Source organism: Phacochoerus africanus, chromosome 5, assembly GCF_016906955.1.
Source record: "Phacochoerus africanus isolate WHEZ1 chromosome 5, ROS_Pafr_v1, whole genome shotgun sequence".
Taxonomy (NCBI): Eukaryota; Metazoa; Chordata; class Mammalia; order Artiodactyla; family Suidae; genus Phacochoerus; species Phacochoerus africanus.
This window is the reverse complement of record NC_062548.1, coordinates 133,357,163-133,369,173: the sequence shown is the minus strand read 5'-3', so window position 1 is coordinate 133,369,173 and position 12,011 is coordinate 133,357,163. Positions and strand designations below refer to the sequence as shown.

Below are 12,011 nucleotides of genomic sequence, written 5' to 3'. Positions count from 1 at the left end.
CAACCCCTCACTGAGTCCTACACGTCATCCTGATGGTTGTCTTTTTTATTTTATTTAAAAGTGTTTTTTTTTTTTTTGTCTTTTTAGGGCTACACCTGTGGCACATGGAGGTTCCCAGGCTAGGGGTCAGAACAGAGTTACAGCTTCTGGCCTACATCACAGCCACAGTGATGCGGGATCCGAGCCGCATCTGCGACCTACACCACAGCTCACAGCAACACCAGATCCTTAACACGCTGAGTGAGGCCAGGGATCGAACCCACAACACGGATACTAGTCAGGTTCGTTTCCCCTGTGCCACACTGGGAACTCCTCCTGCGGGCTTGTCTTTAGAGTTTTTAGAAGATGCTCTGTCTCCCGCCCTGGAAACGTAACTCGGCTCTTAACACCTGCCTGGAGTGTATCGTCTCCCTCCACAGGCTTCAGTGATTCCGCTCCTTTCTTCTATTCTTTGAAAGCAAAGACAAAGTGCTAATTAACTGAGAGGGAGTTTGTGTTGTGGCTCGTGGGTTAAGAACCCGACACTGTCTCTCTGAGGACCTGAGTTCCATCCCGGGCCTCGCTCAGTTAAGGATCCGGCGTTGCCGTGAGCTGTGGTGTAGGTCGCAGGTGTGGCTCGGATCCCACGTCACCGTGGCTGTGGCGTTGCCGGGCAGCTGCAGCTCCAATTCAGCCCCAGCCTGGGAACTTCCAGATGCCGCAGGTGTGGCCCTGAAAACAGAACAAAACAAAACAAAAACAACCCCCCCCAAAACCTGGGAGAAGATGTTCGCCCTTGGACTGTGGGTGGTGTAGTGAGACATCCACCTGTTTGGAAGCTGGACGTTGTCCTTGACTTTCTGGCTGAAGTACATCAAGTCCAACTGCGGAGAACAGGGTGACTCCAGTTGACTCCCTGTCATTTTATGCCGTTTGTCTGACCCCTCCCGCCTCCCGGTCCTCATCAGCAGGTGCTTTGCCCCGAGGAAAGGTTTGGGCCGTCGCTCAATGGGCCGTGTGGGTGGCCCTCTGGCTTCTGTCGCGTGTCCAGCACAGTGTTTAGACCCTGACGGAAACGGAAGGCCGGCTGGGCTGCGAGTATGGAAGGATTAGGGTGTGACCGGCAGCAGGGATGGGAGGGGCTCGAGGTGGATCTGCTTTGGCGAGTTCCCAGGAAGGGAGGGCGATGAAGGCTTAGATGCCTGGATGCTTGGGGCTGGGGGCCGCAGGCGCAGCTGGGCCCGGAGGTGGGCCTGTGGCAGAGGGCTTGGTCCCTGCAGAGTGTACCTTGTCCTCTGCCTCTCTCTGATGTACCCCCACCTCCCCGAGGCCTCCCTTTGCTGCGCCAGCGGGAGCTCGGCCTCTCCTAAGGGCTGGGCGACGCCTTCCCAGGCGGGCGGGAGGGGAAGGCCCTGAGGAGCCCTGGCGCCCAGGTCATGGCCCCTGAGCTCAGATGCAGCCACTGTCCAGGAAGGTCCAGGGCAGCAGGTCATGAGGGTGGCGTGGTCAGTGAGCGGTGGGCTGACTTGAGAACCCCGGCTTCTGGAATCTTCACGGAGGCCTGCGTCCATCTCAGCAGGCTCCCTACTCCCGTATGTCCTGTTCTGTTAACCCAAGGGTCTGGCCAGCTCCACGCGCAGGAGTACCCCAGGCCCGCTGGCTTAGCAGCAAGGCCTCTGCTCAGCGCCTCTCCCATCTGAGCTGGTCAGAGCGCGTCCCAGACCACCGTGCCCTCCCCCGGGACTGACTTATCGGGGCTGGAGGGACACATGTGACCCTAACACCTCCCGGGCGGCCCTCTGTCTGCAGGGTGTGCTTACGGTCCGTGAGGGCAGGCGGGGCGGCCCAGTGCTGTTCACCCGCTATTAGGCATGGCCATGTGTCCTCTTGCTCATTTCTCTGTGCCCTTATCTAAAAAATAAAATAAAATAGCATAAGATAAAATAAAAAGGGAAAAAGGGGGAAGATAATGATTTACTTTGTCCCTGGCAAAGTCTGGCGCTAGTACCCTGAGGGTAGTTCAGGACTGGGCACAAGGCCGAGGTGCCGGGTGGGAGCTGTGTGAAGTCTTAGCAAATCCCCACACAGCTGGGAGGGAGGAAATCCTCTCTAAAAGGACGAGCCCTCTGATGACAGTCCCGTCCACCTTTAGGGATTTTATGCTTGATTTTTATTTTTTTTTATTTTTTAATTTTTTGGCAAAACCCACTGCATGCAGACGTTCCCATGCTAGAAATCAAACCCTCGCCCCAGCAGTAACAACACTGGATCCTTAACCTGCTTAGCCACCAGGGAACCCCAGATTTTTATTATTTATTTATTTCCTTATTTCTTAATTTTTTTTCGGGGGGGGGGGCTGCACCCATAGCATGCGAAAGTCCCTGGGCCAGGGATCAAACACATGCCATGGCAGTGACCCGAGACACAGCAGTGACCGTGCCGGATCCTTATCCCATGAAGCCCCCAGGAACCTCCTATGTTTTTTTTTTTTTTGTCTTTTGTCTTTTTTGTTGTTGTTGTTGTTGTTGCTATTTCTTGGGCCGCTCCCGCGGCATATGGCAGTTCCCAGGCTAGGGGTTGAATCGGAGCTGTAGCCACCGGCCTACGCCAGAGCCACAGCAACGCGGGACCCGAGCCGCGTCTGCAACCTACACCACAGCCCACGGCAACGCCGGATCGTTAACCCACTGAGCAAGGGCAGGGACCGAACCCGCAACCTCATGGCTCCTAGTCGGATTCGTTAACCACTGCGCCATGACGGGAACTCCCTATGTTTGATTTTTAAGGGGATGCTGGCTGGTGGCCGGTGTGTGACATTTGGGGTAGGAATAATAGTGCCCTGTGTCTTCTTCTGCGCATCATTCCTGGACAGAGGTCGGGAGCAGGCTTGCGGGCCGGCTGCAGGGAGCAGACTTCGATGAGGAAGCCACTGGGCGTTTGAGTCCCGCCTGTGGCATATTGATTGGGTTAGAAATGAGAGAGTGAGCTCTCTGCCTCGAATGCCAGTTGTCTCCTCAGCCAGGCCTCCTGCCAGAGAGGCAGCTTCTGGGAGTGAGTCAGCAGGTCTGCCCAGGCCCCAGGCCGGGGGAGGACGCTCTCAGGGCCTGGCTGGCGCTGGCAGTCTCTCCAAGGCCACTTGCTGCGGGATGTCTGTCGTGTCTGTCGCGTCTGTGTGGGCTTCCCCCTTGCGTCCCAGCCCGGGCAGCCACAGGGGTGCTGGGCCCACTGCAGGACGGCCTCCCAGCAGCCCAGCCCAGACTTTGTTCTGGCAAGAGAAGTGCAGACTCAGGGTGCTTGGGAGGTCGGGGGGTGGGCCTGCTCTGGGGAAGGGGACGGCGGCTTCAAGTCCGCATTCCGCTCAACACCCGCGTGCGCTTTAGCGCCCAGTGACTGATGCTGTGTCTCAGCCGGGCTGCGTCCAGGGAAGGGCTCCTCCTCCCCTCACCTGTGCAGGTGCCTTGGGAAGGTACAGCTCCCATGCATGGATGGGTCTTTTTTATTTTTATTTAAATTTTTTTTTAATGTGAACATTACTTGATTTTTTGAAAAATTTATTGGAGTATAGTTGCCTTACACTGTCTTGTTAGTTTCAGGTGTACCGCAAAGTGAATCAGTCATATACAGACATATATCCATTCCTTTTCCCCATCTAGGTCATTACAAACTCTCGAGTCGATTTTCCTGTACAGTAGGTCCTTGTTAATCATCTATTTTACACAGTCATGTGTATATATTACTCCCACCCTCACAATTCCTCCCTCCCCTCAATGGTTTCACCTCTGGTGACCATAAGATTGGTTTCGAAATCTGGGAGGTTTTTTTTTTGTCTTTTCTAGGGCCGCAGTCACGGCATATGGAGGTTCCCAGGCTAGGGGTCTATTGGAACTGTAGCCACCGGCCTACACCACAGCCACAGCAACGCCAGATCCGAGCTGTGTCTGCGACCTATACCACAGCTCATGGCAACACCGGATCCTTAACCCACTGAGCGAGGCCAGGGATTGAACCCACAACCTCATGGTTCCTAGTTGAATTCGTTAACCACTGAGCCACGACGGGAACTCCAAAATCTGTGAGCTGTTTCTGTTTTGTAAACCAGTTCTTTTGTATCTTTTAGATTAGACATACAAGTGATACCACACACTATTTGCCTTTCTCTTTCTAACTTATTTCACTCAGTATGAAAATCTCTAGTTGCATCCATGTTGCTGCAAATGGCATTATTTCATTCTTGTTTATGGCTGAGTAGTATTCCATTGTGTATACATACCACATCTTCTTTACCTACTCCTCTGTCAGTAGGCTCTTTGGTTGTTTCCATACCTTGGCTATTGTAAATAGTTCTGCAATGAGCATTGCAGTGCGTGAATTTTTTCCAGTTATGGTTTTCTCCAGATTTATGTCCAGGAGTGGGATTGCTGGATCATGTGGTAGTTCTGTATTTAATGTTTTAAGGTACCTCCACACTGTTTTCCATAGTGGTTGCACCAATTGACATTCCCACCAACAGTATCGGAGGGTTCCCTTTCTGTGGATGGTTTTTTAAACCGCCTTTTATTAATTAACTGTAAGTGGTACAAATACTCCAGAAATATAAACAGAACCTTAATGGAATCGTACATTTCGAGGTTTTGAATTGGACTCATGTATCAAACATGAGTCTGTAACCAAGGGGAGTCCTGTCGCCCAGTGGCAGTGGGAGGCAGCTCTGTTCTGTCTTCCAGACAGCATCCTGAAGGGGGTACAATGTGGAGCATTCGAACTTGAGATAAACACGTAAAGATGCCCTGGGGCCTGAAGGGGAAGGTCTGCCCCAGGGGCAGGTCCAGCAGTGTTGAAGGAACGCACTTCACCCAGACCCCTGCTTGAATGCAAGTATTTACCAGCATTTCTTTCTTTTAGAAAGAAAAACTAACAGACTCAGCTTACAGGAGAAGTGACTGAGGGATAACGGTGTGAAGTAACCGACATCCTCGGGGGGAAGCTGGCTTGCCTTCCTCCTGGCCGGGATGTGGGTGGTGGGGCAGCCTTTCCGGCAGTTTCCTCACTGAACGAGGCCTCGGGAACTGGGGAAGGGAAGCCGGACAGAACGGGATCTGTTGCCTGGGGCACGACTGGCTTCCTTTAGACGTCTTACACTTTTAGTGCAAAGAGGCTTCTGGATCACTGTTAACAGAGATGAATTTTTACACTTAGAAAATGGTCAGATGAGCTCCCGTTGTGGCTCAGCGGGTAAGGAACCTGACTAGTATCCATGAGGATGCAGGTTCCATCCTTGGCCTCCCTCAGTGGGTTAAAGATCCGGCATTGCCTGAACTGTGATGTAGGTCACAAATGAGGCTTGGATCCCCATTGCTGTGGCTGTGGTGTAGGCTGGCAACTGCAGCTCCGATTCGACCCCTAGCCTGGGAACTTCCATATACCGTGGTTGTGGCCCTAAAAAGGAAAATAAAATTTTTTAAAAAATGGTCTGAATCTTTGAGAGGCGGAGGCTCCAGGCTAAGTGAAGGCAGGTTTCCTCACCCCGTCTCTGGTTAGGGATCTGCGTGCCTGCAGAGTTTCCTCAACAGCGTGCAGAGTGGAAGCCCTCCCCTGCACCTCGCAGGTCTGTGGCTGTGTCTCCAGCGAAGCTGTGGGGACCTGGTCCTGGTCGGGCCCTCTCTGGTCCTTGAGGCCTTGCTGATTGTCAGTTTGTCTGTCTTCCTTGCCAAGTCTAAATGCTGGGGAGCCTGAGACAGTGCAGTGACTACAAGCAGCCTCCCCCCCCCCCTTTTAACCTTGGCATTCTGTGGTTGTGCTTGAGAAAATGTTTTGTGTTTTGCCCAGTGTTCTGTACACCTTCCTGGAATGTTTATGAGCATAGGAAGGTCACGCAGGGTTTGATGGCTACAAATAAACACAAGACCCTGTCCAAGTATTTTGAATCCTGTATTCCTCTGATTTTTAGCATCCCAGTTCATAGCGCTGTTTGGGGAAAACCAGGGCTTAAAATATGACTCTTCCCAGTTGACTCTGCATTTCAGTAGGCTTATTTGGGTTTAAATGAAAACAGCAGAGATTTTGTGTTTTTTTTTTTTTAATAAAATGTTTATTTTAGGGCGGTTTAGATTCAGATATACAGATTTGGTTTTAAATTTTGATTGAGGTGAACGACTTTGGATTTAGATTTAGAAAACAGCAGTAGATCATCTAGGCGTTTACCATGCAGAAAAGCCTTGGGTTCACAGCAAAACGAAGGGAAAAGCACGGAGCTCCTGCACAACCCCGGGCCCGCACGGGCACAGCCCCCCCCCCCCCCCCCCCCCCCCCAAGCAGAGGGGCGTCTGTTACGTCGGTGAACTTACACTGACACATCCTTGCGGAGTCTTTAGTTTGCTGTGTGAGCCCAGGCGGCCATAACGGAATGGGTGGCTTAAAGCCCAGAAATGTATTTTCTCCTAGTTCTAGGACGTCCAGGCTTAGGAAGCCAGCGGGGTTGGGTTCTCCTCAGGGTCTGGAAGGAGCTCCCTCTGGGCTTGCGGATGGCTGCCTTCTCCCTGAGTCCTCGCCTCCAGGAGAGGAGATGCTGAGACTGCCCTCTTTTAGAGGGCCACAGCCCTGCTGGCCTAGAGCCCCACCCCATGGCCTCAGGTCCCCTTCAGCTCCTCCTAAGGACCTGTGGTCCCATGTGGGGCTAGGACGCCAACATCGGAACTTGGAGGGGACCCACCTCAGTCCACACCAGTTATACTGGGGTTCACTCCTCACATCGTATGTTCCGTGGGCTTTGGCAAGTGTAAGGTGACACACATCCGCCGTCGAAACATCCTTCTGATTAGTTTCACCGTCCTCAGCTATCCTCTGTGCTCACCCGCTTTATCCTGTCCTCCCTGACAGGCAGCCAGGGACCTTTGTCCTGTCTCTGTAATTCTACCCCTTCCAGAAGGTCGGAGTTTTAGCCACACAGCCTGCAGCCCTTCCAGCTTGGCTTCTTTAACTTAGGAACTGGCGCTGAAGGTCCCTCCTTATCTCTTCATGGCCTGATAGCTCATTTCCCTTGACCCCGAGAAAATATTCTATTGTCTGGATTATTTATCCCCGGTTATTTATTGCTCACCTCCTGAGGGACCTCTCGGCTGCTGCCGTGTCCTGGCAGTTCGGAGTAGAGCCGCTGCAGGTGTTCCTGTGAACACGCGTTTGCACTTTAGTTGGGTACATACCTGAGAGTGTGGTTGCTGGAAGTATTCGCGTTTTTACCCATTGAATTATGTATATCATCTCCTTTGGAGGAGGTGACATTCAGACACCTTCCCGAAGGATCGTGGACCCAAGCACTTGGGTGAGTCACCCCCCATCTCCCACAACTTTTTGCCCAAGCACCACGCTCCTGTTGGACTGGCAGCTCCAGATGACAAAGCTGCAGCTTTCCACCTCCGCCAATAACATGGAGGCGCTCTGGTCAGGCCCGGGGAGCTCCGAGGCGGACCTGGAGGTAGCGTGTCTGGCTCTGTTCTCATGCAGTTCCAATGGAGAACACAAAGGGGCTGTTGCAGGGCAGTTCTGTGCCCATGCCTCAGGGATGTGAAATACCATATCAAATTGGTTATCGTGGTGGCTGAGGCACTTACACGTGTGTGCACACGTGTGTATAGTGGCCAGTGCTGTCCAGCAGGCAGAAAACAACCAACATGTACAGCAGACGTGGGAAAGCAGGCTCTCCGGGAGAGTCCTGACAAAGACTAAAGGAAGGTGAGCGTGCAGAGTCTAGCCCAGGGCCTGGCAGTCCCAGACCGAACGGTGCAGTTTTTGAGAGGGGAGCTGGGCCTCAGAGGAGGAGGAGGGCCCGGGGTGGGGGAGGTACCGTCTCCTGGAATCAGGTAGCCAGGTGGTCCTCAGCCTTCAAGACCAGTGGGAATCCCCTGGAAGGCTGTGCAAACGCGGATGGCCTCACCCTTAGCTGGGTTTGGGGGGGATGACCTCACCCTTAGCTGGGTTTGGGGGGGTCCAGGAGATTGCACACTAGCAAGACCTCAGGCCAGGCTGATGCTGCTCTTTGGGGCGAACACACGATGAGGGCCGTGGATTGAGCCACAGGCAGCAGAGACTCCGAGAAAGGGGAGAGAGTGGAGTTTCAGAGAACTGGGGAGAGGTCATGGAGCTCCAGGGATGATGCTGGGATGGAAGGGTTTTTTTTTGGGGGGGGTGGAGTGGGGGGAGGGAGGGGCAGAGGCTTGGCTGGGAAGAACCTCAGCTGGCTTTAGGGGGGCAGGGGCCACGTGAGGCAGTTTGATTTCCCTCCCCCTCCTCTGCTTTGAAGGGGTGCAGAGGGGGGAATGGGGACCTGCAGAAGCCCACAGCCCCTGAGCCCCCCCCACCTTTATAGGACTATGCCCACCGTCTCCCCTCCATGGACTCGCTTCCCTTCTAGCGCTCTCTCCTCGCACCTTCTCTCGTCCCGGGCACTCTCTCGGTGTAACCCAGTCGTGCTTAATGACTAACTTGCCTTATAAACATTTTGAGTTTCCGAGATTGAATAATACTTATAATTGACCAGATGTTCTTAAAATAGTTTGTTGTTTCATGCGACTTGACATTCACATTAGGAAAACAAAGACTTTTTTTTTCTCTCTCTCTTATTGTGCATTGTGATTCTCTTAGCAAATTCCTATTTCAAGTCTGCAGCTGTTCAGTGTTTTGCAAAATCATATTCAGCCCATCCCGTGTGTAAGGAAGGTCGTGATGGCTCAGAGGATGTACATCTTTTGCTTAGTAAAATCTGTCCTCTCGTGGGTACCACTGAATCATGATGGAGGGCTCACCTCAGAGAGGAGCTATCCTGCAGGATAAGAATACTGATGAGATGCCAGGACATGTGTCTGACCTGCTCCCAGGTTAACTCATGGGCTGGAGGGTGGGGGGCCCGTGGCTGACCTATGCCCAGGGCAGTGGGAGGCCATGCTGCCTCGAGGTCAAGGGCAGTCATGGTCGAGGAAGAAAGGAAGGGAGAGGTCAAGCCTTGCAGGCTGAGCTGTGGGTCATGCCTTTGGTGACACTGTAAACAGGAAAAGGAGCCAAGTGCACAAGGCAGAAGGGAGAATTCTCTGCGAAGGAACAGGCCAGGATAGGGCGGGCTTCAGGGTGAGAGGCAGCAAGTGATTGACAGCAGAAGAGTAATGGGCAGCGTCACCTGCCCAGGACTCATGGTGGAGGCCAGGCTGTGGGCTTCAAGACGTATGCGGAAGGAGTAGGCACCTGCTTTCTGCTGCTATGCCGCACGTTTTGGGGTGTAGCCAGCCTTGGAGCGCACTGCACAGCGGATGCTAAAGCATCATCTCAGGTGTGGTGTTTGCTTCTTGCACAGACAACAGCCATCAGTGTGAACTTCCTGAAAGACTAGGTCCACCTTATCTTTCAGTTCAGTTTTCTCCTCTTTTCAGGCCGTATGGGTTAATGTCCAGGCTCTCAAACCCAACATATCCTAATGACCTCTACTTACCAAGCCAGTAATATGTCCCCCAAATTTTAAAATATTATTTCTCCCTCTTCATGAGTGTACATGGGAGGTGATGGCATAAGTTTTACAGAGATAAAAAAAGCTAATAGTTCATAGTTCAGTAATTTCTCCAAAAAACACATAACCAGGTGGTAGAACAGGAATTTGAACCCGGGTCTGCTTGATGACATAGTGTGTCATCTGTTGCTCAGTGTCCTGCAGAATCTGGACCCCTGGCCTTTCTGACAGTGTCACCTGCCACCTGTCCCCAGCTCTCCAGGACCGAGAAGCCAGTGAGGCAACCTCTGACCTTTGGGGACATTTCTAGTCTTAAGCGATTTCTCAGTGCTTCCACTCAGGGTTTGTGATCCTGTCAGGGCTTAGCTAACATTCGTGATTGAAACACAGTCAGCGCTCTGTACTGTGAGCTTTGAGGGGTATTACTTAAAAACAAGAAGTCATTAGCTCAGCAGCAGTTTCCTGGTGGCTCAACAGGTTAAGGATCCAACATTGCACTGCTGTGGTGCAGGTTCAACTCCTGACACCCAGAACTTCTTCATGCTACAGACACCAAACATACCCCCCTAAAAAAGAAAAAAAAAAAGACAAAGAAAAATCATGAAGGACTAAAACACAAAAGAGAAAAAGGTACAGAGAAACATAAAGAAAAGAATCCTGGCCCATGAGCCTCCAGAAAACACTATGGACGTTTAAAATAACAACAGGAATCTTAACTTCAAGGTGCAGGCACATGTTCCAAATGAAATGAACTCAGGGAGCTGAGAAGTCTTGATTCTGGTACCCTGTGCAGCCCGAGATGGCTGAGGGACCCCGCTTCCCCATCACCTAAGTGTTCAGGCCCCCTTGGCTCGAGTTCAGTCGTCCTGCTTGTTAAATCATCTGGGAGGCCCCAACCATCCCCAGAATACCTGAGTGAGCCAGAGCCTGTCTCACGATGGCAAGGCCACTGCACACGAGTCGCTCACAGTTACTGAGTGGCCTGGGGGAGGCTGCTGTCCACTCCCTGCCTCCAGCTCTCTTTTCCCGGCCTTTCCCTCGGAGCCGAGTCCGGCTTTGAGTCAGCAACTGCCTGCCCCACTTCAGCTCTTCTAGGTCCGGGTCTCCTCGGCTGATCCATCTCCCTGCTGTCACCCGTGGGCAAGTGTCCGTAGGTCCGACCTCCTGTGTGTTTTCAGGATCATCCTGTGGTCCCTTCCTCTGAGTCCCACGCATCTTCCCCACCCCCAGTGGTTTGTCCTAATGAAATATTTGCTAAGCGATACCCGGTGAACTAGGTATGACTGTCCAGCATGAGGGCACGGGGCAGCTTCACTGGCTGGTTTCCAGGGGTGTTCCTGCAGTGGAGACGGGAGCAGTGTGATCTGATGGACGGCTGGTTTCGCCGACGCCTCCCTCTGGCCTGGTGGCCGAGGTCCTGCGCTCCTGAGGCGGGTGCTTGGCTGGTGGGCGGGGTCTTCTCCTCACCCCTCAGAGGGGTGGGGGGGGGGAATCACTGTCCATCGGTATATAGGACAGGGATCACCCACGGACCCAGGTCGGGGCCTCTGCCTAAAACTTCTCAGAGGACGCAAATGAGGGCTGGAAGACCCCAGGCCCCTCAGCCGTCACTTGGCCACCCCCGGGGCCCCAGTTTCAGCCAGGGGTGGCCCATACCTGGGTCCTGGTAGGTTCATGGGGGGGCCTGACGCCTGTGCTTCTCGTTTCAGACCGCTCTGCCATGACCACGGCGCGGTGCCGGCCCACGTGGGACCTGGCCCTCGACCCGCTGGTGTCCTGCAAGCTGTGCCTCGGCGAGTACCCGGTGGAGCAGATGACAACCATCGCCCAGTGCCAGTGCATCTTCTGTACCCTGGTTGGTCTCGGGGAACACACTGCTTTCCAATGAATTTCAGGGCACCGGCCAGCCTGTGGGCCTCCCCTTTGCTCCCGGGGGGGTGGTCCTCCCTTTTGAGGATTTTACGAGGCCTCTGGAGGAAGTTCTCTCCAGGTTGGCAGGCTGCCCACGCAGGTTCCATTGCAGGGGCTCGTGGTGCAGAGGTAACCAGTTAATCAGAATCTTAGGAGCCAGGCGGGCAGGTTAGAAACCTGATAGTGGCCAGTGCTCTCCTCTCTGGAAAAGAGAAGCTTCACAGCAGCTCGCCTGAAATTCAGCGCAGCAGCGACCTGCCTGCATTTGTGGCGGGCCCACCCCATGAGATGCACAGCGTAGCGATTAATGCTCTGTGTCAGCTGTCGCTGCGTTCCTGCTAAACCGGAGGGTGTACATATTGGAATCTCCTTGAATTTCCTGACGATGCAGCCAGCATCACCCTAGGCTGGTGTTCTATGCTTAATGCTTACAGGGCCTGCTGTTCCCATCAGGCCTAGTTCAGACCCAATGTTTTATGCACCAGAAAAGAAAAATGACGAGTCCCCGTTGTGGTTCGGTGGGTTAGGAACCTGACATAGTGTCCATAAGGTTGCAGGTTCGATCCCTGGCCTCGCTCAGTGGGTTAAGGATCTGGTGTTGCCGCAGGCTGCAGTGTAGGTCACAGATGTG

The 12,011-nt window shown here is 53.3% G+C and overlaps 1 protein-coding gene across 4 annotated transcripts in view; it reads left to right on the top strand.

Moving 5' to 3' along the window:
* RNF144A (ring finger protein 144A) overlaps positions 1-12,011 on the top strand; it is a 120,018-nt gene that overhangs the window by 66,619 nt on the left and 41,388 nt on the right. For all 4 annotated transcript variants that reach the window (XM_047782701.1, XM_047782704.1, XM_047782702.1 and 1 more), the window contains one exon: positions 11,179-11,324. In XM_047782701.1, the coding sequence (XP_047638657.1) occupies positions 11,190-11,324 (135 nt within the window). In that variant the 5' untranslated portion in view covers positions 11,179-11,189. The remainder of the gene's footprint in view (positions 1-11,178; positions 11,325-12,011) is intronic.